The sequence below is a fragment of the Arachis ipaensis genome, chromosome B8, assembly GCF_059453495.1.
Source record: "Arachis ipaensis isolate K30076 ecotype BB chromosome B8, ASM5945349v1, whole genome shotgun sequence".
NCBI classification, from domain to species: Eukaryota; Viridiplantae; Streptophyta; class Magnoliopsida; order Fabales; family Fabaceae; genus Arachis; species Arachis ipaensis.
In genome coordinates this window covers 44,187,509-44,214,817 of record NC_142443.1, presented here as the reverse complement: position 1 = coordinate 44,214,817, position 27,309 = coordinate 44,187,509, and the positions used below count along the sequence as shown (strand labels likewise).

Sequence of the window (27,309 nt, the reverse complement as noted above, 5' to 3'; positions counted from 1 at the left end):
GGCCATGTACATGCCATTATTTCGAACATCATCATTTTTTCCCCCTAAAATTTGTGTTTGATCAAGTCTTGGGATTCATGTTCATGTTCACTATTACTTGTGTCTTAGTGTGTGGTGGGTAATGAGGTTTCGATGAAGGAATCAAGGAACTTGATCCTTCTCAGGCTCTCAGCGCGTTAGTTGTCGTCCATTGTTAACTAGGGAAATTGAAACGAAATTACTCTTCTTTTTTTTTTTTTCCGCAATATCTTGCAGCCTGAAAGGTCACTTCACTTATTAATATGTCGCTAATCGAAATTCTAATTAAAGATTTGTTGGGTGGCTAATAAATTACTGGATGTATAAGACAAAATTCAAACTTTTCATACTTATTTAAATAGATTAGTAAACTAACCATTAAACCAAACTAACTATTAACGAAATTACTCTGTCTAAATAGAGTAATAGATAAAAAAATATAGACTCTGCTAGTAACACAGTCCATTGACTTGAGTCATGTAAGTTCTAAACTTCTAATAATAATTACTCTTTCTAAATAGAGTAATAGAACAAAAAATATTGACTCTGCTAATAACACAGGCCATTGACTTGAGTCTTGTAAGTTCTAAACTTCTAATAATCCAAGGATGTACTACAACTATCAACGCGTCCATGCTGCATAGTTGCATTGGGATCAATTATAGGCGACTTCTCCCTATGCCGATACGAGTCAATACGTTTTCTAAATTTGACGGGGAAGTTACGCGTTGTAATATTTTATTGTGAAATCTTAGGTGGGTAAACCATTAAGAATAACCTCAGTTATTAATTTACTGAAAAATTTATAATTTAAATTTATTAATAATAAAAATATTTTTAAAATAAAATAAAAATAATAAAAATTAAATATATATTTTCTAAAAATATTTTAAAAATTATATTATGATGAATTTTTTGTAAACATAATAAGAAAAATAAAAAAAATATTTTTAATTTTACATCAAACGAAGTTTTTGTTGGAATTTTTTGAACAATAATAGTCCAAAAAGAATCAGTTAAAGAAAAAATGACTTTGAGTCAATTGGTGATATGAGAATGTTAGAACTACCGAAAGAAAAAGAGTAAAGTATTGTTTTTGTCCCCAACATTTGAGGCAAATTCTATTTGTGAATCAATGATTTTTGATGTTTTTTGAGTGAACGAAAAATTCATGTGAAAAAAAAAGGAATATATTAAAGTTTTAACTATTGAGAATATTAGATCTAGACCGTTTTTGAATAATGGAAGAAATGCTCATATTTCCCATAAGAAAGATTATATTGACGATGAACATGAAAATGATAATTTTGATGTGACAGAAAATTAAGATGAAAAATGCTCATGTAGAAGGTGATGTAATTTTGTTTGTTGATATTTATTTTTTAACTAAGTTATAGTTGCTGTTTTTCGTTTTAATTTGTATCATTTGTCAATTTTTTAATTTAGATACTTCAAAGGTTAGAAAAATTAGTGAAAAAATAAAATGCCTAAAGATTTATGTAAGAACTTGGAAAGAAAAGGAGGAAGTAATTTTTGATCGTAGAGCAGCAGTGGGCCAACTCCTCAGAGAGTGAAAGATTTAATCAATTTTATTGGAACAATGGAAAGAAATAAGAATTTTATTATCTTAATGTACAGTAATTAAAAAGTTGTGCCTAAGCAAATCAAAAAGCGCATATGGAAATATATTAATGTAAACTTCATTTATCTTTATGTTTATGCCATATGTTTATAATCTTTTTATTTATATGATAATGATATGATGAAATTAATGTGTTTGTAGTCAAAGTTCATTCTTTTAAAATTCTCAAAGCTATGAGTGATGACTGATGTTCAAGGAGTATAAAAGCGTTACAAGATAAGAATCAAGAAGAAACACTTTGAATCATATTATGAAAATATTGAGAATATATTAGTGAATCATCCTTTGAAAATTTCAGAAATACAATTTTAAAAACTAATTGCATATTAGAGTATTCCAAGGGTCAAAGTGAGTTAGCTAAAAGATTTCAATTATTATTATTTGATATAACCAATTATAACTCTTTCAATTTTTATATTTTATTTTATCATTGTTTATGTTAAACATAGGCAATGTGTTATAAATTTTGAAAATCGCAAAAAGCAACAATAGAGATATAAAATCGGGTCAATCAATTTTGCAAGAGTGTGTGTTGATCTGGTAAGGTCGTGTTTATGTTAAAATTCTTTACTCGTAATTTTTACCTAATTTTAGTATGTTATAATTTTATAATTGCCATATTGTTCTGTAGCATGTGAAAAAAGAGAACAAAGAGAAATCAAATCATGATGAAATATTTTTTGCAATTCAGAATGGACTAAAAGAAAAAAATACTTGATATATAAACACAAGCTGTCATTGTAAGTTACTCTATAATTTTTTTGTCTTAATTGCTGTTTTTTGGTTGTAATATTTTTGTTGCTGCTTTATGATTATTTTGGTTGTTGTTTTGGTTACTGGAAGAAAGGTCACATCTAATATATCAACAACTTTTCTTCTTCTTCCTTTATAAAAATAATAATAAAAATAATTAAAAATGAAGGGAAGGTAATTTGAAATGATAATATAAGGCTATCATTATTAGTCTATAATTTTTTTCTTAGTTGCTATTTTGTGCTTATAGTTGTAACTTTAATTATTTTAGAAACACAAATAGACATATAATATATTTGTGTGTATAAGATAAACTTGATGATCTCTAAGAAATTAGAGAAACTTCTACTAATGCATTTCAAAAAGTGTTTAGTAAAAATAATCCAGGAAGAGTTCGATGTTTTGGAAGAACTGTTACAAAAACTTCTATTTAAAAAAATAAAGAAATAGATGAAATCAAGAAACAAAGTGAAGAGAAGGTAACAACCTTAAAAACTAAACTAGACGACCATAAGCAAAGGCTGCAAGAATTGGAAGATATTGTGAAACTTATGTTGCAACAAACTTCTCCTACTATGAATGTTGATGAAGTGCTTTCTCTCTTACGATCTACAATCGTTTGCAAATAGTGCATAAGATCCAAATAACAGAGCCGTAGCGAAGAGAAAAGATGGGACAACAACAATGATTAAAATTGACATGCATCCTTATCTAGTTATTTCTCTTTTTTCTTTTTTCATTTTGTTTCAAGAGTCTAAACCATTTATCAATTCTTTACCTCTAAGTTTTGTTCTTAACTTTTGTAGCAGAGATTCACAGCCTTCATTTTCTTCAACATACCTGAATGGTGCATGTAGGAGGAAGACATATTCAACAAGCTATAATGGAAGTACAAAGATAAAAATATTGTTCTAATTTTCTTCTGATTCAACTTTGATTTGATTTTTTACTTTTGTGTCCTAACCTTTGACTTTTCTTCTTCTTTTCTCTTTGTTGCTTAATTTTATAATCACTTTTTTTCTTTTGATTTAAATCCTAATAAGAACTTCCTTTTTTTTTGCTTATTTTTGAAACTAATTATGTGGGTTAAGAAGAGAGAAGAAAGAATAGAAAAAGAGAAAAAGAGAGTTCAGTTACTTGGTAATGAACCAAAAGAGAGTGTGCATCTTATTATCTTAGTTAGTGATCAACAACAATTGTTATGGGTCACAAGAGAATATATTGTTTGTTGTTGGTCCTTGTTTGTTGCAATATCATTTTATTTTGGCCTACACACTAGCAAACCAAATTATACACACAGTTTGATTTTTGGTCCAAGATTATAAGAAAAAATATAGGTAGATAATGAAAATACTAAACAACGTGAACAATGGAGGATTTATTATTTTTGTTTTCTTAAACTCAACATCGTTACTGTTTTAATGTTTACTGTTTTGGTAGCTTTGTCACATCCATTTATTTTGCTCCTTGTGTTTTTTTGCTTATCTTTAATTCTTAGGAGGATCATTCCCTTTGTATTTTTCTTCTCTTTGCCTAGCAAAAACTGTGTAGCAATAACAAAATAGAATTCCCTTTTGATACATCATAATTCATAATATAATGTACAATCAACTCTTCATTCTCTTTAGAGTTTTGGCATAATAATATTCTATATTTAGTAACCCATACTGACCTGGACAGTAACTATGTTATCAATTTATTCATCATTATCATCATCATTGTCATCTCTGTATGAGTTTTAGCAAGCTAGTGCTGCTCCTAGTCTATAGTGGACGAGCATGTTTCATTGATATTTTGGTAATCATGTTCTCTGATCTCCTTTGTGGATCTTAAAATATAAGTCACTTTAATCTAACTATTAAGTTATTCTGCTTTTTTTTCTTTTCTTTTCATAACGGAAACATTAAGAAAACATGGTTATGTTTGTGGTCCAGATAGATAACAAGAACTTTGGAGGATTGCCCAATTGTTTAAACTAAATGGCCTGTGATAGAATTCTGATGTTTGATCAAAGTTTGTTTAAGTATTCAGAAGCTTGCTTAAATCACCTTATGTTGGTCTTTTAGTAAGTAACTAAGTATCTTGCCGATTACTTCATTATTTGTTCACAATATGCAAAATGCGTTTCTTGATTTTCTAGATATAAAGTGCAGGCAAGCAACAATTGCAGATTCTGCAGAAATCTATGTACCAGGGCCAACAGATTCAACAACTACACTTAACGCAAACCTTCAGATGCAATCTAAGGAGACGGAGCAGCAGTGGCAGCATCAACAAAAGCCGATCCTTCTACAACCAAGTCACTTGCAATCTTATCAGTCAAATTCAACCAAGATTTAACGTTCCCAGATGCTTGGGCCTACGAATAATTTTGCTAAAATGCAGCAACCACAAAGATTACTTGCACAGAAGAATAATCTTGCAAACCTGCAACAGCCACCTTGTATGATAATTTTATTTCCTCAATCAAAACAATTGCCTTGTAATTTTCTATTTCTGCAAGGTTTATATCCTTCGTAAGTGTTTTTTTCCTTGTTTAAAATGCTTAGGGTGGTCTTAAGGTCTATCCTTCATAAGTGCACGCAATGGCATTCGTAATGCGAGAGAAAATGAGAAGCCAGAACGTGAAAAGTTCAAAAAAGTAAGAGTATATAGAGTAAGAAAGGAGAGTGCAAACTTCATGAATCCCATCATGTTACCTCTCAAACTATAGTAAGACCAAGATTTAGGTTTCATCATCATTCACATTGGATAGAGGAGCTCCCAAAGTGACACGGCACATACACACAATATTTTTACAATTTTTTTTAAACATCTTTTATTTATCTATGAAAATATAATTTTATTAACTTTCAGATTCGAAGTCAAGATCTCTTAATTAAAGCATGACATACTTACGATATTAATTAATCTTATATTATTATTATTATTATATATTAAATAAATATAGGAGTAAATTAATTAATAATGAAAATTTGCCTTTTAATACACAAATGGTAAATAATTTTCTGAATATTCTTATTTTAAATTAAAATTTTAGCTAATTTTTTTTTATATGGAAAATTTTTTTGTGTAATGCCATAAAATGAACAAATGAAAAAAATTTTTACTGTCAGCATAAAGCGCAACCTGCATTTTACCCATTTTTATTTTTTATTTTTTGTTTACGAAATTAAACGTTACGTTTGATGTTTTTGAGGGTTTTTAATTTTTTTTAATTTCTTTTTGGCCCAAAATGTAGCCTGCATTTATTGATTTGAATTTTAAAAAAAAAATAAAACGCAGCTTGCGTTTTTTGTTGTGTCAATTTTTTTTTGAAGGCCACAAAACGCAAATTGTATTTTTAAAGTGTCAGAATTTTTATTTTGAAAGCATAAACCGCAGGTTGCATTTTGTGAAGGAAAAAATATTTTAAGCAAGAGTGTTATCTATAAATATAAAGCGGGATTCATTCAAAATTTTTCACTCCACTTCTACTCCGCCTAATCCTCTTTCTTGCATATATGTCATAGTAGTGAATTTTTTTGGCAGTTAGTTGTGTCAAAAAAGTCAGGTTATGTGAGGTTGAAGTTATGAAAGGTATTGCAAATTTACGAGTGTATTATAACGGTGAAATTATACCAAACACACATGAAGGAGTGACTTTTGTTTGTGAATGTCCGTTTTCATTTGCTATTCCATGCACCATGAGTTTTGTAGAGTTACAAAATGGTCTTTGTGATAACATACAAAGTCACATTTCGAAAAGGGTGAGCAACATTTTATACAGGAATCCTGTACAAGTATTTGGTGGGCTGATAAAGTTTCAAATAATGCCCATCAATGACGATGCAAGTATGCAACAGATGTTCTATATTCATCAAGAATTCCGATTTCACATCTCGATGATAGAGTTGTACGTTGAGTTTGAATAGCAGTCAAGGCTGGACGTGGTTGGCGAGGAGGTCAATGTTGATGAGCTCAGGGATATAGATTGGGAAGAAGATAACAACGATAGTGAAGAAGAGTTCGAAGCCAATTATGAATTTGATGACGAAAACGATAAAAGAGACTTGGCAGGCAATCCGGCGGTACAAAATGAGGCGCAAACGATTGTAAGTCAGCACCCCTTTAGCGTTTCGTCTTTTATGCGGATTATGGATCTCGAACCATGCATGCCCCAGAATTTCCTGAGTATGCGAATATGGGTATGTTATGATTATTAATTCAAGTTACCACTAGTGTGTATTTTATTTACCTTCTCTGACTGATGGTGGAGCGCATGTCGTAGGTGAAGGTAACGTTGCAGTGGAAGATGGTGAGTTTAGTGTCAGAATGGAATTGGTTCTAGAGAGTCGGTGATATCTACAATCAAAAGCTACACTATCTCTAAAGGAGTTGATTACACTGTGTATGAGTTTGAGCCGCAGACATTCTTTACGAAATGCAAGGGTTATGGTGCAGGGTGCGATTGGCTTATCCGAGCTAACTTGATTCGAAAGAAAGCTTGTTAGGAGATCAGGAGATATAATGGCAAATAGACGTGCACAATGGACACTATTTCACAAGATCATGCCAAGTTGGACTCAGACACAATTACAGATGCTATTAGGCCATTGGTCGAAGCAGACCCGTCGATCAAGGTGAAGTCTATTATTGCAGAAGTTCAATCCAAGTTCAATTACACTGTTAGTTACCGCAAGGCTTGGTTGACAAAGTAGAAATTTGTTGCAAAATTTTTTGGAGATTGGAAAGTTTCTTATCAGATTCTGCCAGTATGGTTGAAAGCAATGACTGCGAAGATGCCAAGGTCTCGTGTTCAAATCAAAACGCTCCCTTTTTACCGTGAGAATGAGGAGGTTCAAGGTGTAAGAGTTCCCCATCGTGTTATTTGGAGCTTCTATCCGTGTATTGTTGCATTCAGACACTGCAAGCCATTGGTGCAGGTTGATGGCACACACCAGTACGAAAAATATAAAAGTGCACTTCTAGTGGCAGTTGCACAAGATGGAAATCAAAACATTATGCCTATTGCGTTTGCGATAGTCAAGGGTGAGACGGCAGACGCGTGGGAGTTTTTCCTAACCAATTTGAGGAGATATGTTGTTACCATTGATGGCGTTGGCATCATTTCTGACCACCATAACTCCATCGACGTAGCAATAGCTCGCAGTAACGGTGCATGGTCACCACCAAGAGTGTGGCACATGTTCTGCATCAGGCACATCGGATCCAACATTATTATTCTAAATAAGCACCCTAACATAAATGGTTTAAACTTACATAATTGACTCTCATGTCATCGAGTCCTTGCCTAAACTGCACCGCAGACTTTCGTGTATATCTTGTATGCCAGTGCCAATGACTCCACCTAATCACGAGTAGGATGATTACAACAACAACAACAACAACAACAACAACAACAACAACAACAACAACAACAATAATAAACAATACCACCGCGCAAGTGGAACACCAACATCGAGGAGCTCATTACGCGGAATAAGAGCCATGAACGGCATACACTCCCACGCCCAAACAAAAAGCAGAATGAGTGGCACATTCATCTCTTTATAATTGTACCGTGATGCACGATACAACGATCTGTATAGATGTGTTAGACTAGCTGCCTCCCAACTGTATTGTGGAATCCGATGAAAATCTCGAAGTAGAGGCAAAAACTTTGAGTTCAAAGACGTGGTAGACTGATGGGGAAAAAATCGTCGGTAAAGAATTCACAAAAGTAATCACGTTGCAAGTATAGATCTAAACCGACAATTAAACCTCAATCAAATTTAATTTGTTTGTCACTTAATCAAACCCAATAAAAATAACCGAAGTATTTAAACCTCGGGTCGTCTCTCAAGGAATTGCAGGGAAGTATGTTACTATTGGTTATGAGATAGTATATTTTTGGGTTTTTGAAAGGTTGAACAAGGAATGTAAATGACAAGAAAATAAATTAATAATTAAGAAAAGTCTTAACAAGTATTGAGAATTGGAATTCCTATCCTCATTATCATCATCAATTATGATAGTAATTGCCTTTTTCTTTCACTTAATTAACCTCTAACAATGAAGGAAAGTCAAGTGAGAAAAGTTAACTTAAGTTCACAAGTCCTAATCAAATACTAGATTTAGTGAAACTTAAACCAACTAGCAAGTCTCAAATACCAATCAATAACAGACCTTTGATAATTTAAGAGTCTCCAATGAATCAATCCATGTTAAGAATAGGAAAATCTAACTAAAAACCCAACCAAACATTTTATCAAACACTTGGGAGGCATAACATAAAAATATAGAAATTAATAAGAGATAATAAAACCTAAACAACCAATTGCAAGGAATCAATAATAACAAATGAGAAAAGAAGTAATAAACATGAAATACTTCAAATTGCATTAAAAAGGAAATTAAATCTAACATGAGAATTCATAAACTAAATTGGTAACATGAATAAATCAACAAGAGAAGATAAACTAAAGTAGTAGAACAATTAAAGATAGAAAAAAAACTAAATTAAAGCAAGACAAAATTCTGAATTGAAGAAGAAATAGAACTAAAACCCTAAAACCTAGAGAGAGGAGAGAGCCTCTCTGATACGTGGTTAGGAGGGCATTTTCGTCATCTTAGAGCTAACGGACGGAATGATAATCTTGTCATATTCAAGGATCTGAATTCTACAAGAATTATGCCATGCTAGTCTTGGACATCTAGAAGACCAAGAGTCCGTCTCAAAAACAGTGGTGCTGAAAGGGCAACAATTCATAAGACCCATTGGGTTAAGGCAAGACAACAAGAAGCCCAATAAAGCTTTTCAAATTCGATGGGAGGCATAATTTTTATTAATTTTCGAATTTTTAGTAATTTATTTTTATTTGTTTTGCTGTTAGAGTTTGTTGGAAGTTTTGAATTACTTCTGATTTGCTTAGTAGTATTTTTAGAGATTTTAAATTTAAATCAAATCTGATCTAATCTAATAAGATCAAATCTGATTTAAATTAGTTATCATATCTTTAGAATTTTAAAATTTAAATCAAATCTAATATAATCCAATAAGATCAAATTTGATTTAAATTAGTTATCTTATCTTATCTTTTAGCTAGTTTGTTTGGGTCTATTTAAACACCTTCTGGTGAGACAATTTACATAACTTTGATGAATAAATTTCATTTGCTTTTAAGCACTTTTTATTGTGTGAGAAGTGAGGTGAGTGATTTGCTTCACTTGTTGCATGAGGAAGATTGGAGGATCCAACACTAAGGTGATCTGCGTGGTGGTTTCTTTCAGTTTTCGTCCCTCTGATCTAGGTTGTCAAGGACAGGTTCTTTGAAGGTCTAGTAGAGAATCCCTTCCAGTGACCTAGGTTGCTAAGAACAGGTATCTTAGAGGTCTAGTAGGAAAAACCCTTTATCTATCTTTTATTTTCTTATCATATGGTATCAGTTACAGGTCGTAGGTAAATTCTTATTTATCTACACGTTCCATCTGTCTTGTTTAGTCGCTTTTTTCTCTCTCTTTAATTTCTGTAAATTCACGTTAGAGTCAAACGAAAAAAAAATGAGAAAAAAAATTCTTTTTTTTTAATTTTGTTTTTGCAATTATTCTATCTTTAAGTCAGTGTCTGAAAAAAAATAATAAAAAAAAATGATTGAGTATTACGATAGTAATGATGAAGGAAGCTCATATGCGAAAAAGAGTTCTCAGTTTCAAATCCCTGCATTCAAGGGAGGAATGATCCTGAAGCATATTTCAGATAGGAAAGGAAGGTAGAATCAATTTTTGCAAATTGCATCCTTTCAGAAGAAAAGAAGGTTCAACTGGTACACGCCAATTTTTCCAATTCTGCCCATATATGGTGGACTGAATTAGGAAAATCTAGAAGACAGTATGGAAAGCGCCCAATTAGCAGCTGGGAGAAGATGAAGAAAATCATGAGGAGGCAGTTTGTGCCATCATTATACGACAATACATTTTTTGGCAAATTTTTTACATTACAACAAGGCTCACAATCAGTGATGGAGTACCACAAGGAGTTTCTATATTTGATGGACATGGCTAATATTAAAAGGAGTTCTGAGGTTCTTAAGGACAAATTTTTGTTTGGATTACATGAAGAACTTGCAGAAGAAGTCCAACGTTACCATTACACGACCATGGACAATTTGGTCAAATTGGCCATTGACTGGGAGCAAGTGCAACAAACGATAGATCGCCATAACAAGAGGAATTCTTCTACGCCTATCTTTCATTCTTCTTCAAAGCCAGAGATGGAAGAATTTGTTGAGTATGCTGTCGAGGGTGATGTATCCTTGGAAGACTCAGAAGTGCAAACTTTCTCAACTGGGTTCTTGGGATGTGAGAAATTTAAAAATCCAGAGAGAAAAGAAACAGAGAAAGAAGGTGAGTGTTTGAGTGAAAAGGATCAATGTTTAATTGAAAGTGAGAGTTTTGAGAGAAAATATGAGAATAGTGAGAGAGAGGAGTCAATGAGTGACAAAGAAATTGAGAGCAATAAACACACTTGTGAGAGAGATCTAGAAAGTTCTAGTTTATACAAGACTGCATTAGTATCATTGAATTCCATGGAATCCTTAGTTTCTCATACATCTAACCATGGAATTCCTAGTGTTTTTATATCAATTTTCACAGGCTTTGTAGATTCACTGATTAATTATGGAGGCATTAAAATGGATGAAAAGAAAGAAAGAAAAATTGCACACCTTGGACAAGATGGTGAATGTATGGTTGGAAAGATTGAACTAGCAAAGGACATAGCCACAATTCAGTGGGTAGAGGAGAGTCATCAAACCATGGTATTTAAACCCGGAGATTGGGTTTGGATTCCTTTGAGGGACGAAGAGCATCTCATTCAAGATTCGAGGACGAATCTTTTTGAAGAGGGAGAGAATGATACGTGGTCAGGAGGGCATTTTCGTCATCTTAGAGCTAACGGACGGAATGATAATCTTGTCATATTCAAGGATCTGAATTCTACAAGAATTGTGCCATGCCAGTCTTGGACATCTAGAAGACCAAGAGTCTGTCTCAAAAACAGTGGTGCTGAAAGGGCAACAATTCATAAGACGCATTGGGCTAAGGCAAGACAACAAGAAGCCCAATAAAGCTTTTCAAATTCGATGGGAGGCATAATTTTTATTAATTTTCGAATTTTTAGTAATTTATTTTTATTTGTTTTGCTGTTAGAGTTTGTTGGAAGTTTTGAATTACTTCTGATTTGCTTAGTAGTATTTTTAGATATTTTAAATTTAAATAAAATCTGATCTAATCTAATAAGATCAAATCTGATTTAAATTAGTTATCATATCTTTAGGATTTTAAAATTAAATCAAATCTGATCTAATCCAATAAGATCAAATCTGATTTAAATTCGTTATCTTATCTTATCTTTTAGCTAGTTTGTTCGGGGTCTATTTAAACACCTTCTGGTGAGACAATTTACATAACTTTGATGAATAAATTTCAGTTGCTTTTAAGCACTTTTTATTGTGTGAGAAGTGAGGTGAGTGATTTGCTTCACTTGTTGCATGAGGAAGATTGGAGGATCCAACACTAAGGTGATCTGTGTGGTGGTTTCTTTCAGTTTTCGTCCCTCTAATCTAGGTTGTCAAGGACAGGTTCTTTGAAGGTCTAGTAGGGAATCCCTTCCGGTGACCTAGGTTGCTAAGAACCTAGCTCTGATACCAGATGATAAGAAAATAAAAGATAGATAAGGGGTTTTTCCTACTAGACCTCTAAGATACCTGTTCTTATCAACCTAGGTCACCGGAAGGGATTCCCTACTAGACCTTCAAAGAACCTGTCCTTGACAACCTAGATCAGAGGGACGAAAACTGAAAGAAACCACCATGCAGATCACTTTAGTGTTGGATCCTCCAATCTTCCTCATGCAACAAGTGAAGCAAATCACTCACCTCACTTCTCACACAATAAAAAGTGCTTAAAAACAACTGAAATTTATTCATCAAAGTTATGTAAATTGTCTCACCAGAAGGTGTTTAAATAGACCCCAAACAAACTAGCTAAAAGATAAGATGAGATAACTAATTTAAATCAGATTTGATCTTATTGGATTAGATCAGATTTGATTTAAATTTTAAAATCCTAAAGATATGATAACTAATTTAAATCAGATTTGATCTTATTAGATTAGATCAGATTTGATTTAAATTTAAAATCTCTAAAAATACTACTAAACAAATCAGAAGTAATTCAAAACTTCCAATAAACTCTAACAGCAAAACAAATAAAAATAAATTACTAAAAATTTGAAAATGAATAAAAATTATGCCTCCCATCGAATTTGAAAAGCTTTATTGGGCTTCTTGTTGTCTTGCCTTAGCCCAATGGATCTTATGAATTGTTGCCCTTTCAGCACCACTGTTTTTGAGACGGACTCTTGGTCTTCTAGATGTCCAAGACTGGCATGGCACAATTCTTGTAGAATTCAGATCCTTGAATATGACAAGATTATCATTCCGTCCGTTAGCTCTAAGATGATGAAAATGTCCTCCTGACCATGTATCATTTTAGAAAACTACATCTAAACCTAATGTGTGAATAATGATAGATGTCTCCAAGATTTTCCCACTCTACAGCCTCTATTCTGTGTTTTCGGGCTTGGAACTGGGCCAAAATGAGCCCAGAAATCCCCCCGAGCACTTTTTGCAAAATGCAGCACGTTACGCTTTGTCACGCGTACGTGTCGTCCATGCGTACGCGTCGTTTGGAAAAATCCTTGTCACGCGTATGCGTCAGTCATGCGTACGCGTCGCTCGTCTTCTGCGCCAGTACGTGTCGCTGCCAGCTTCTCAAAACATCATTTTCTTGCGTTCTTTCTACTTTTGCATGCTTCCTTTCCGTCCTCTAAGCCATTCCTGCCCTATAAAGCCTGAAAACACTTAACACACAGATCACGGCATCGAATGGTAATAAAGGATAATTAAAAATTGACAATTTAAAGGTCTAGGAAACATGTTTTTAACTATATCACAGAATTAGGAAGGAAAATGTAAAACACGCAATTCATATGCATAAGTGTGAGAATAATAGATAAAATCCGCTCAATTCAATACAAAATAAACCGTAAAATAGCGGTTTATCAATCTCCCCATACTTAAACATTAGCATGTCTTCATACTAAGTTCAAGAGAACCAAAAGAGTGAAGGCAGAATGATGGAACTTATGCAATGCAATCTATCTAGATGTGAGCTACCTACATGCATCATGCTATATATATATATATAAGCATATATCTGGTCAAAGTGAGTCAAATTTCCAAGAAATCATATATGCACAATCAAGGATTAAATCAATCATATCAAAGGATATTCACAATTGAGGTGAGTTAATCAAAAGAGTTCACAAACTTGCAAGATAAGCAATGATCAAATATGGACATATAGAAATGAGCAATTGAACCCTCACTGGATTTGTATATGTACTCTAATCACTCAAGTGTTTGGGGTTAAACCTCTCAAATCTCCTCTAATCATGCTTTCTAAAATTTTGTTCTTCATCTAACCAATCAACAATTATCAAGTATACAAATACAAATATCATGAGGACTTTTCAAGGTTGTAATGGGGCTAAGGTAAGGGTGAGGATATATGTATGGCCAAGTGATGTATCATATGAATCTTTGACTAACCTAAGTTCTCACCTAACACATATACACACTCCATACAATTCTAAAGTCAAGTTTATCTACCCAAATTCTCATTTTTGCAAAATTTCACACACTCATGTATAGGGGTGTGCATGGTTCAGTTTTTCCATAAACTGAACTGAAACTGCACTAAACCATTTTAAATGGTTTAGAAACTGAACCAAACTGCTTTGTCATATAAGAAACTGATTTTAAACCAGTTTATAATACAGTGCACCAGTTTAAACCAATTCATAAAAATAAAACTGGTTTTAATTAAAAAAACCAGTTTAAACTGGTTTATGCCTAAAACTAGTTTTCACACCCTCTCTCTCCCTCTCTTCCTTTCCTCTCTCTTTCTCTCTCTCTCTCTCTCCTCTCTCTCTCCTACCCCCCTCTCTCTCTCCCTCCTCTTTCTCTCCCCTTCCCCTCTCTCTCCCCCCTTTCCCACTCTCTCTCCCTCTCTTCCCTTCCTCTCTCTCTCTCTCCTTCCTCTCTCTCCCCTTTTCTCTCCCTTCCCCTCTCTCTCTCCTACCCTCCCCTCTCTCTCTCCCCCTTCCCCTCACTCTCTCTCTCTCTCCCTTCTCTCTCTCCCCATTTTCCCATTTTCTCTCCCTTCTCCTCTCTCTCTCTCCTCTTTCTCTCCTACCCCCTCTCTCTCTCTCTCTCTCTCTCTCTCTCCCTCTCTCCCCCTTTCCCACTCTCTCTCCCTTCTCCTCTCTCTCTCTCTCTCTCCCCCTTCCTTTCTCTCTCTCTCTCTCTCCCCTTCCTTTCTCTCTCTCTCTCTCCTCCCTTTCTCTTTCTCTCTCTCTCTCCCTTCTACTTTCTCTCTCCCCTCTCTCTCTAAATCAAAAGTTGAAAGAATCATAAAATATTCACATACTAATAAACTAAAGCATGGTCTTACTTTTTGTTCAATGACAATATTCAAAATATGATATAATATGATACTAACCTAAATGAAGTTAAAATAAACTAATTCAAATCTAACAGACTAACACAATATTGGCCCATTACAATATTCTAATCATCTTCAAGAGAAACAAGCGTGCCAACATTTGTTGAAGAATTTCTCCCTACATAAAAAAAATATCTCATTAATTATAGAAAACTAATAATTAGTAACAAACAAGCAATAAGAAAAAAATATATATTACCTTGTTCAGCTTTTTCAATCTCTTCAAAATTTTCAATTAGTCCAAATGGGTCATCTATTACCCAATAATCTTGAGTGCATACAAGAGCTTCCACCATATATGGTGTCAAGGAGCTCCGATAAGTAGGGGTGTGCAAAAAAACTGGTTTCACTGAACTGAATTGAAACTGAACTGAAACTGTTTTAAATAAACCAGTTTTTTTAAATAAAAAACTGAACTGAAACCATAGTTTTTATGAAAACCAGTTTATTAAAAATCAGTTTTTATGGTTCAGTTTAGTTTTAAACCAAATTAAAACTGGTTTTATTTAAACTCTAAAATTAGTTTTTACATACTCTTTCTCTCTCTCCTTTCACTTTCTCTCTCCCCTTCCTCTCTCTCTCCACTTTCTCCCCCACTTTCCCTTTTCTCTCCTCTTTCCCCCCCTCTCTCCCTTCTCTCTCTCTTTCCCCCTCCTCTCTATCTCTCTCCTCTTTGTCTCCCTCCTCTCTCTCCTCTCTCTCTCTCTCTCCATCCTCTCTCTCTCCTCTCCCTCTCTCTCTTTCTCTCTCTCTTTCCTCTTTTTTCCTCTCCTCTCTCTCTTCTCTCCCTCCTCTCTATCTCTCTCCTCTTTGTCTCCCTCCTCTCTCTCTCTCTCCATCCTCTCTCTCTCCTCTCTCCTCTCTCTCTCTCTCTCTCTTTCCTCTTTTTTCCTCTCCTCTCTCTCCTCTCCCTCATCTCTCTCTCCCTCCCATCTCTCTTCGTCTCTCTCTCTCTCTCTCTCTCTCTCTCTCTCTCTCCCCGTCTCTCTTCCTCTCTTTCTCCTCTTTTTCCCCTTCTCTCCCTTCTCTCTCTCTTTCCCCCCTCTCTCTCCTCTTTGTCTCCCTTCATTCTCTCTCTCTATCTCTCTCTCTCTTCGTCTCTCTTCCTATCTCTCTCTACCTTCTCTCTCCTTTCCCTCTCTCTCTCTCTCCCTCTCCCTTCCCGTCTCTCTTCCTCTCTCTCCTCCTCTTTCTCCCTCTCCTCTCTCTCCTTCTCTATTCCCCTTTCTTTCTCTCTCTCTCCTCACCCTCCCCTCTCTCCCCCTCCCATCTCTCTTCGTCTTTCTCTCTCTCTCTCTCTCTCTCCTTTCCCTCCTCTCCCACTCTTTCCCAATTCCTTCCTCTCTCTCTCTCTCTCTCGTCCCTTCTCTCTTCTTCTTCTTCTTCTTCTTCTTCTTCTTCTTCTTCTCTCTCTCTCTCCCTTCTTTTCCTCGCTCTCCCCTTTTTTCTCTCTCTTTCCTCTCCCTCCTCTCTCTCTCCCCCTCTTTCTTCCTCTCTCTCTCTCCTTCTCCTCTTTCTTACCCTCCTCTCTCTCTCTCTCTCTTTTTTCTCTCGCTCTCTCTCCATGTCTTTTCTTTTTCTCCCCTCTCCCTTGCTCTCCCTCCCTCCCCCCTTCTCTCTCTCTCTCTCTCTCTCTCCCATTTTGTTTCTCTCTCTCTCCCATTTTGTTTCTCTCACTCTCCCTCTTTTCCCTCTCCCATTTTCTTTCTCTCTCTCCTCTCCCTCCTTTCTCTCTCTCCCTCCCTTCTCTCTTCCTCTTTCTCTCTCTCTCTCTCTCCTTTTTTTCCTTTTCTCTCTTTCTCTCTCTTATTTCTCTCTCCCCCTTCCCTTATTTCTCTCTCCTCTTCTCTCTCTTTCTTCGCCCTCCTCTCTCTCTTTCTCCTCTTTCTTTCCTTCCCTTCCTTTCTATCTTTTCTCTTTCTCTCTCAACCTTCTCTCACTCTATATCCCTCTTCTCTCTCTCCCCCTCTTTTCTCCAAAATAAGAGAGAGAGAAGGTTGAGAGAGAAAGAGAAGAGGGGGAGAAGAGAGAGAAAGAGAGAGAGAGAGAGAGAAAGAGGAAGAGAGAAGGGAGAAAGAGAGAGAGAACAAAGAAAGAGAGAGAGAAGAGAGAAAGCGAGAGAAGAGAGAAAGAGAGAGAGAGAGAGAGGGATATAGAGTGAGAGAAGTTTGAGAGAGAAAGAGAAAAGAGAGAAAGGAAGGGAAGGAAAGAAAGAGGAGAAAGAGAGAGAGGAGGGCGAAGAAAGAGAGAAAAGAGGAGAGAGAAAAAAGGGAAGAGGGAGAGAGAAATAGGAGAGAAAAAGAGAGAAAAGGAAAAAAAGGAGAGAGAGAGAGAGAGTGAAAGAGGAAGAGAGAAGGGAGGGAGAGAGAGAAAGGAGGGAGAGGAGAGAGAGAAAGAAAATGAGAGAGGGAAAAGAGGGAGAGAGAGAGAGAGAAAAGAGGAAGAGAGAGAGAGAAACAAAATGGGAGAGAGAGAGAGAGAGAGAGAGAAAGAAAGAGAGAGTGAAGGGGGAAGGGAGGGAGAGCAAGGGAGAGGGGAGAAAAAGGAAAGACATAGAGAGAGAGCGAGAGAAAAAAGAGAGAGAGGAGGGTAAGAAAGAGGAGAAGGAGAGAGAGAGAGGAAGAAAGAGGGGGAGAGAGAGGAGGGAGAGGAGAGAGAGAGAGAGAAAAAAGGGGAGAGCGAGAAAAAGGAGGGAGAGAGAGAGAGAGAAGAAGAAGAAGAAGAGAGAAGGGACGAAAGAGAGAGAGAGGAAGGAATTGGGAAAGAGTGGGAGAGGAGGGAAAGGAGAGAGAGAGAGAGAGAGAGAGAGAGAGAGAGAGAGAGAGAGAGACGAAGAGATATGGGAGGGGGAGAGAGGGGAGGGAGAGGAGAGAGAGAAAGTAAGGGGAAGAGAGAGGGAGAGAGAGGAGAGGGAGAAAGAGGAGGAGAGAGAGAGGAAGAGAGACGAGAAGGGAGAGGGAGAGAGAGAGATGGAAAGGAGAGAGAGAAGGGAGAGAGAGAGATAGGAAGAGAGACGGAGAGAGAGAGATAGATAGAGAGAGAGAGAGAATGGAGAGAGAGAGGAGGGAGACAAAGAGGAGAGAGAGAGGGGGGAAAGAGAGAGAGGGGAGAGAGGGGGAAAAAGAGGAGAGAGAGGAAGAGATAAGGGAAGGGAGAGGGAGAGAGATAGGCAAAGGAGAGAGAGAGAAAGAGAGAGACGAAGAGAGATGGGAGGGAGAGAGAGAGAAGGGAGAGGAGAGAGAGGAGAGGAAAAAAGAGGAAAGAGAGAGAGAGAGAGAGAGAGAGAGGAGAGAGAAGAGGGAGACAAAGAGGAGAGAGATAGAGAGGAGGGAGAGGAGAGAGAGAGGAGAGGAAAAAAGAGAAAAGAGAGAGAGAGAGAGAGAGAGAGAGAAAGAGAGGAGAGAGGAGAGAGAGAGGATGGAGAGAGAGAGAGAAAGAGGAGAGAGATAGAGAGGAGGGGGAAAGAGAGAGAGAAGGGAGAGAGGGGGAGAAAGAGGAGAGAGAAGGGAAAGAGGGGGGAGAAAGTGGAGAGAGAGAGGAAAGGGAGAGAGAAAGTGAAAGGAGAGAGAGAAAGAGTATGTAAAAACTAATTTTAGAGTTTAAATAAAATCAGTTTTAATTTGGTTTAAAACTAAACTGAACCATAAAAACCGGTTTTTAATAAACTGGTTTTCATAAAAACTCTGGTTTCAGTTCAGTTTCAATTCAGTTCAGTGAAACCAGTTTTTTTGCACACCCCTACTCATGTATCAATTTTAATTCCATCTCATATGCATTGATCTTTTTTTATTGAACTTAACATTGGAGTAATTTTGTCCCCTTATTCATTTATTTTTTCTTTTTTTTATACTTTTTTCTTTTTTTATATGAATGAAAACATAATATATCAATGCATATAGTTTTTCTAATTTCACATGAGTAAGCACCCAAATTTCTAATATTTGTCAGTAAAAATAACACATTCTCATCAACCCAAGTTTTCACATTTTCCCACACTTAGTTGACACACCCTCACTATCTTAAGCTAACCAAAGATTCAAATAGGACAATTAATTATTTTTTTGCTTAAGGCTAGTGATGTGGTAATATAAAAGAATAAAAAAGGGGTTAAAAAGGCTCAATATGGCAAACAAAGGTAAATGAAAGGGTAAGCTATTTGGAATAAGTGAGCTATAATCAAATGATGGCCTTAATCATCTAATTGCATTAAAAAACACTAAATAATGGACATATAGAATAGAACAAATCATAGATTGCAATCATGGAGAAGAAAACACACAAGAAAAAAATCATGATTAAATAATGTAACCATATAATTAAGCTAAAAAACTCACAGGCTGTGTGTTCTTAATTAGCTCAAAAACCATATTCCAACTATATATATATATATATATAAGTTTCAAAAAGTTTTAACTCAAATCAATGTGAATCTTAAATGCCCTTTTTAAGAAAGAGATACATTCCTTGAAAGTTTCATCAAATTGGCCAACATTTCTTATATTATATATATACTAAATGAAATGTTGTGATTATGAAAAGTTAAGCCGTATTTTAGTTTACTCCCTATTTTCAATCAAACAAAATTCTCATATGCAAAAGGGTAAACTAAGCTCAATAATCCACATTTTTTCAAATCACAACTAATAAACTAAAAGTGCAATTCACACTAGAAGTCTAAGATATATACAAGCCAAAGTACAAAATGCAACAAAGTAGAAATAAACAAAAGTACAATAAAAAAAATGTGCAAGTACTAAAAGAAAAATAAAACAAAATAAAGCAAAATAAAGCAAAATACAAAATAAGGCAAAATAGAACAAAAGTCTGAAATGGTTCACCAAAATATAGTCCGCCGGAGACGGCGACCTCCCCACACTTAAATCACAGCATCGTCCTCGATGCTCTCAGTCAAGCTGGGTGCAAAGGATCGTTGCCCACTGGTCCACAGTCAGCTGCAGGTGTCTGTGACTCTGTAAGGTGTGGCTGTGTAGTTGCCTGTGGCTCTGTAAGGCTGTGCAAATGACTGTGGCTCTGTAGGCTACTCAGACTGAGTCTCCTCCTGTTGGGGCTCCTCCTGCTCATCCTCCTCCTCCTCCTCAGAGTGCTCCGAGGGTATGTCAGGCTCAGAGGGGATGTCAGTACACCCCGAAGTCACTGTCAGCTTCAAATATGCATAGCGTCACTTGTTGTGAAGCTCAGACTGCTCATAGCGTCACAACAGGCGCTGCTCCATCCGATCCATGCGCTCAAAGAGGCACTGCACAAGACGGTAGACTGGCTGTGATGCAGATAAAGGTGCTGATCGAGATGGTGCAGATGGTCCTGCTGGAGCTGAAGAAGTTGTCGGCTCAGTAGCTGCTACTAATGCTGCTCGGTCTCTGCGACGGGCTACTGGGCAGTCACCCCAAGGGATAACTTTCTCCTTACCGTGAGTGGCTAGTGCCTCATCACCCTGCTCCCAGGGCACCTCAGCCCGGTGAGCTAGCTGTGTGACCAAACAAGGGAATGGCAGGTTACCTCTGACAGTGGCCCAGTACATGTATCTCCTAATGAGTCGTGGAAGGTACAGCTCCTTCCCCTCTAAAACACACCAAATCAGAACTATCATATCAGTCGGGACCTCAGTAGCTTGAGTGCTGGGCATGACATAGGTACATAGAATCTGCTGCCATAACTTGGCTTCTTTCGTCAGATAGTCAAACTTAATGCCTCTTGGAGTCTCTTTCTTAGATCCTTGCTCCCAAGGGGCATCCAGAAGGGCAACTGTATGATGCACTGCGTCCCAATCAAAAGTCATGCATTTAATATCTTCCTCAGCCTGATGGAAGGCATCTTTATCATTGATCATAGGCTAAAAGTGGAGGATGTACTCAATAGCCTCCTCTGTAATCAAAATCTGCTTGTCTCTGAGATGAACGGCATCAAGGGTCGCTCGATAGTAATTGCAATAGAATTCCCAGACCCAAGTCTCGTTCACTCGCACTAGCTCTCTGTCCAGAAATACCCAACCTCGATCCCTAATCTGAGGCTCAGAAAACTGCCTTAAATCGGAGGGTACAGCTAGTTTCTTCTCTACAATGAGGTTTCACCTATCAAAGTGCGGAAATCTGAGCTCACAATATAGGTTGGCGAACTTATATGAGTTGTTAGAAGGTGTAGCTTGGTCAGCCTTGTCCTTCTCATTAAAGTGCCTCTCAGATAAGCCTAAGGTCGCCGGCTCAGTGGATGGCTACGACCTTTTCCTCTTACTGAAGGTGGCCTTGGCTTTGTCTTTCTCTTTGTCAGACATCCTGAAAATAGAAATTACAGGATACAAAATTTTAAATAAATCAGAGGAAAGAAAAGCAGGTAAATAAGCGAGCAGACAGAAAAATAGGTAACAGAAGGTGAGTGAGACTCAATCATGAAGTGAGTTTAAAGAAATAAACTCTTGGAATGCAAGAAAACAGAATTCAAACATCAATCAGAATACAAACCAAAAATTCATGCAATAATAGCAAGATGTTTATTTGTTAAGCAACAACAATTATCATGCCTCAAAAGGAAACTAAAAGAATTAGTTGACAACTAAAAGAAAGGTTAAAGAGTCAAATAAGTCAAGAGTTAGAAAAGTGTGTTAAAATTAGTGGCATGGAAATGTTGTTCTTAACCAAAATGAGTGCACAAAGTTAAAGAACAAGAAATCTCACTCTCATGAGAACAAAGTAAATCATTGATGATGAGAGATGTAATGTAAGAGGTACAAAAAAAAAAAGAATTGGAATCATCAACAATGCATATCAAGTAGAAAGGGAACCAAGAGGAATGGAAATGCTAACCATCACCCTATGAATTGGCTTTGGTTTAAACCAAATATATCAAAAGTCAAAATTACCCAAGTCAATTCATGGGTGGAAGTTAAGAGTAAAAGAGTTTTCAAAAAAATTTGGGTAGCAATCTAGCAGTAAAATGGACGTTCCCGAAAAATCAAACAGCAGAATCAACAATTCATATGAATTCCATAAATGTCAAGCAGCATGAAGAACAAGAATTCGTACGAATCAGACATCATGAAGCAAAATAGAATAGCTCAGATCAGCATCGCAACAAATTTGCTATTTCCCAAACTCAATCAATCAATTCAGATTTTCTATGAGTTCATGACAATTAAGAACACCAAAACCATGTGTAAATTCATAGGGAGTAAGCAAATGAACCAACATACAGCAAAATAAGCAATCAAATTAGCAACAATAAGGAATTAAGCCATGACCAATTAAGCACCATACAACATGCTTTGAACAATGAACAAAATAATGGCTTAAAGCATAGCACCAAATCAGCAATGATGTACCAAAGGAATAGATTCAGGTACCCATCCTTTATTGAAATCAACAATCAATCATAAGTAAAGACTATGGATTCAAACAACTAGGCATCACTGAATCAAACAATGAAGAACGAGTTGAAACAAGAACTTAGCAGCATCAACAACTCAAATTTAGAAATTTATCAAAATCATCATCACTGCAAGCACAATTTAGAGTTCATGTATTCCAAAAGGGCAGCCAGTAGCATTAATAAATCAATTAAGCACAAGGTCAAATCATCAGCACAAACAAAGAAGAATTAACCATTCCCAGATAGCAAGAACAGAGCAATTATCAGACCTAAATCCACTAACCATATCCTAACTACCTAACCACCTAAAATCAACTAAGAACATGCATCTCTAACTATCCTAATTCTAACAAAATTTAAACTAAGCTAACTAACTTAATTGAACAGAAGAAGAAATGAAATGCAGAGATGGAAGCAGGGGAACCTGGGAGGTGTAGTAACATAATTGGAAAGGAAGGGAAAGGGTAGTGCCACCCAGAGATGGTGGCGACCTGGTGCAGAATTGACGCTGGGAAGGTGGAACGGGGGTGCTGAGAAGTGGCGCCGGACTCAGTGAGGTGACTGTGCAGAGTAGAGAAGCGCAGCGTCTGTTCTGGAAAGGGTATGGAAAGAAAACGCGAGATAGAGAAGGAAAGGAGTTGGTGGTGGTTGCTAGTGGTGGCGGAACGTGAAACGGCCGAAAAGGGCAGAGGGAAGGAGAAACGGAAAAAGAAAGAAAGGAGGAGAGAGGAGTGGCGGTTGGCGGCGGCTCGGGGTCGCCGGACGAAGGTCGGTGGCAGTGAGAAGCAGAGGTTGATGATGGTGTTAATGGAGGTTTGGAGGGAAAGAAGAGAAAATGGAACGTTGAGGGAGAAGGGGTGAACGACGCGAGTGGGTAGGGTTCACGCGTAAGGGGTGTTAGTAAATTTAAACCCACGCGTACGCGTGGGTCACGCTTGAGCGTGAAGGAGAAAAATAAGCATCGATGCGTACGTGTCCTAGACGCGAACACGTGAATGGAGAGAAATGAGGGTGACGCGTACATGTGAAGCACGCGTACACGTCTGGCAAAATTGTGCGAAACACACAATTCCATCGTCATTTTCGTGCAACTCTCTGTTCAATATGAATGGGGGAGCAATTGCGTACGACGCGTGCGCGTCAGGCACGCCCACGCGTGGTGTGCCAGAATTGTAAATGATGCGTACGCGTCGTGGACGCATACGTGTGGGTCGAATTGTGCTTCTTGCACACCAGCCGCACAATTCCATCACAACTTTCTGTTCGTTAGATGGGAGAGCGAGATTTGCATCGACGCCCACGCGTGGGTTGTCCCCTTTTTTTTTTAAATAACAAACTACCAAAACAATACTAAACATGATTAAGCAAATAAAACCATAATTTAAACTAAATAACCATAACTAAAAATAAAAATTTAATTTATTACCAATGTAAACAAAAGAGAAATTAGAAAGAATATACCATGGTGGGGTGTCTCCCACCTAGCACTTTTAGTTAAAGTCCTTAAGTTGGACATTTAGTGAGTTCCTTGTCATGATGGCTTGTGCTTGAACTAATCCTGAAACTTCCACCAACACTTGGACTTCAATAATCTTCATCATTCTCAAGTGAATTTGCCAAGCCTTGAGGGAGTTCTTCACAAGCTTTGAGCTCCCAAAGTCGATCCTCTTGTATACCGGGATCCCAAATCCTATTTCTACAGCCGTCTTGAAGTGGATCATCATTGTTCCTACCGGGTGGCAAGCAGTCTAAATTCTCAATGCAATACCAAACTCTTCTCTTAGATCCAACCAAATGTTCACTAGTCCCACCCTTGCATCTAGCTCTTGATATATCGACCTTGATGAGTCTTGATTTGCAACTCCAACCACTAAACATCCTTCTCTTACGCTTAATACCACAAAGCTTCCTAAGTTGACCATTGGTTTCAAGAATACCATACTCAAGTGGGACTGTAAAGCGAATAGAGATAAGTCTTACCCACTCAAATGATGTAGTAGACGACAACCTAGGTAGAGAAGTCTCCAACGATCTTGACAACGCATGTTCAACTCCCGTCCATCCTTTTCGAAGGAGTTCCACCTTTTGAAGAGATTCTTCACCTTTAAAGCACTTCCTCATCACCAAGGGAACTTGCTTCTTGATCTATTCCATCCAATTCTTCATAGGGAATATGCCATGGTGGTTATGCACTAGCCTCCTTGACATTAATTTCAATCTTCTTGGGGGAATACTCTTCAACTCTAGATTCCCATGGTGATTCAGCATCTCCTAAGTCTTCAACCACTTCTTCCTCTTCAACTATTACGGCTTCCTCCACTTGTTCTAATACAAAGTCACGTTCCTCTTTGTCCATAGGAGTTTCTAGTGTCTCCTTCATGTTGTGCTCTTCCGTTGATTCTCCACATATATCCATGGGAGTACTTTGAGTGTTGACGTGCAGAGAATCTAAATTACCTACTACCTCAGTCAAGGTAGCTATGAACTCTTGTGTCGTCCTTTGCATCTCTCTTTGCTCTTAAAGAAGAACACTTAGGGTGTCATGCATTGAATATTAGGGTGGATATGAAGGTTCATTATTTGGGAGGAAAGGTTCATGATAGGAGGGTGGTTCATCATAATAAAGATGTGGCGGTCCAACACTCTCCATCTTTTCCACTTGTTACACAACACACTTCAATTCCTTGTTCTCAAGTTGAGATTCTTTAGCCATAAGAGTTTCGTGTGCTTTTCGGCTTACCACTCACTCCATTTGATGAATGGTTGCTTGAAATTGATCCAGTGTCTCCTTGAGACAATCCCTTGACTCTTGTTCCTCTTGAATAACATAGTTAGGATCATATGGCTCTTGGATTGATGGATATGGACATGGTGTATATGGAGGTGGTGGTTCTTGGGAGTAATTGAGTTGGAATTGGGGTGGTTCTATATATGGTTCATATGGCTCATAAGGTGGTTGGTATGGTGGATATGGGTTAGGATCATATGAGGATGTTTGGTAGTAGGGGGCTTGTGAGTATGGTGGTTTAAAGCTATGTTGAGGGGGGGATTCATAGGCATATGGTGGGGCTTGTTGATAACTACAAGGGGGTCCACCATATCCATTGTCTTGGTACGCACCTTGAAATGACTCTTGCTCATAGTAAATTGGTAGAGGTTGGTTGTCACGAAAAGGTCCACCATAACCAATGTCTTGGGGTGCATCGTAGAATGGTTGTTGCTCATGGCACATTGGAGAAGGTTGTTGCCGAAAGGGTTGATCAAATCCTTGTGGCTCCCCCCATCTTTGATTGTCCCAACTTTGATGCAAGTTTTCATTGTAATCTCCTCTTCCTACAACATGATTGTAATCAAACTCATAGCCAAAGGGTGAGAATTCATAGTATTGAAAGAAAATAAAAACAAAAACTAATAAGGAATAATGAAACTAAACTCCTAAAACTAGAAACGACTAACAAAGAAACGAAAAAGCAAAATTATTCACAATATTCACAATAACCAATAATAAGGCACACGTTTGCAATTCCCCGGCAATGGTGCCAAAAATTGATGGGGGAAAAATCGTCGGTAAAGAATTCACAAAAGTAATCGCGTTGCAAGTATAGATCTAAACCAACAATTAAACCTCAATCTAATTTAATTTGTTTGTCACTTAAGCAAACCCAATAAAAATAACCAAAGTATTTAAACCTCGGATCGTCTCTCAAGGAATTGTAGGGAAGTATGTTACTACTGGTTACGAGATAGTATATTTTTGAGTTTTTGAAAAGTTGAACAAGGAATGTAAATGACAAGAAAATAAACTAATAATTAAGAAAAGTCTTAACAAGTATTGAGAATTGGAATTCCTATCCTCATTATCATCATCAATTATGATAGTAATTGCCTTTTGCTTTCACTTTGTTAACCTCTAACAATGAAGGAAAGTCAAGTGAGAAAATTTAACTTATGTTCACAAGTCCTAATCAAATACTAGATTTAGTGAAACTTAAACCAACTAGCAAGTCTCAAATACCAATCAATAACAGACCTTTGATAATTTAAAAGTCTCCAATTAATCAATCCAAGTTAAGAATAGGAAAATCTAACTTAAAACCCAACCAAGAATTTTATTAAATACTTGGGAGGCATAACATAAAAACATAGAAATTAATAAGAGATAATAAAACCTAAACAACCAACTGCAAGGAATCAATATAACAAATGAGAAAAGAAGTAATAAACATGAAATACTTCAAATTGCATTAAAAGGGAAATCAAATCTAACATGAGAATTCATAAACTAAATTGGTAACATGAATAAATCAACAAGAGAAGATAAACTAAAGTAGTAGAACAATTAAAGGTAGAAAAGAAACTAAATTAAAGCAAGACAAAATTCTGAATTGAAGAAGAAATAGAACTAAAAACCTAAAACCTAGAGAGAGGAGAGAGCCTCTCTCTCTAGAAAACTACATCTAAAACCTAATGTATGAATAATGATAGATGTCTCCAAGATTCCCCCACTTTGAAGCCTCTATTCTGTGTTTTCCGGTTTGGAATTGGGCCAAAAGGAGCCCAGAAATCGCCCCCAGCGCTTTCTGCAAAATGCAGCACGTGACGCTTTGTCACGCGTACGCGTCGTCCACGCGTACGCATCGTTTGGAAAAATCCTTGTCACGCGTACGCGTCAGTCACGTGTACGCGTCGTTCTTCTTCTGCACTAGTCACGCGTACGCGTCGCCTACGCGTACGCGTCGCTGCCAGCTTCTCAGAACATTATTTTCTTGTGTTCCTTCCACTTTTACATGCTTCCTTCCCGTCCTCTAATCCATTCCTGCCCTATAAGGCCTGAAAACACTTAACACACAGATCACGGCATCGAATGGTAATAAAGGGTAATTAAAAATTGACAATTTAAAGGCCTA

The 27,309-nt window shown here is 36.9% G+C and overlaps 1 protein-coding gene and 1 pseudogene across 1 annotated transcript; one reads left to right on the top strand and one right to left on the bottom strand.

Annotated features, from left to right (window-relative positions):
• Positions 1–6,942: 6,942 nt before the first annotated feature.
• LOC148547867 (uncharacterized) lies at positions 6,943–7,683 on the top strand. The gene is made up of 2 exons (XM_088495556.1): positions 6,943–7,080; positions 7,159–7,683. Exons 1-2 carry the CDS (start codon positions 6,943–6,945, stop codon positions 7,681–7,683), a joined length of 663 nt encoding a protein of 220 aa, XP_088351682.1.
• A 12,551-nt stretch (positions 7,684–20,234) lies between these two features.
• On the bottom strand, positions 20,235–21,311 carry LOC148547866 (uncharacterized; annotated as a pseudogene).
• Positions 21,312–27,309: the final 5,998 nt, after the last annotated feature.

Bases quoted from the DNA above. Each gene is read 5' to 3' on its own strand.
- LOC148547867 (XM_088495556.1), top strand. From the start codon at position 6,943: ATGGACACTATTTCACAAGATCATGCCAAGTTGGACTCAGACACAATT. The intron at 7,081-7,158 runs GTTAGTTACCGC...GTTTCTTATCAG, and splicing joins AATCCAAGTTCAATTACACT to ATTCTGCCAGTATGGTTGAA.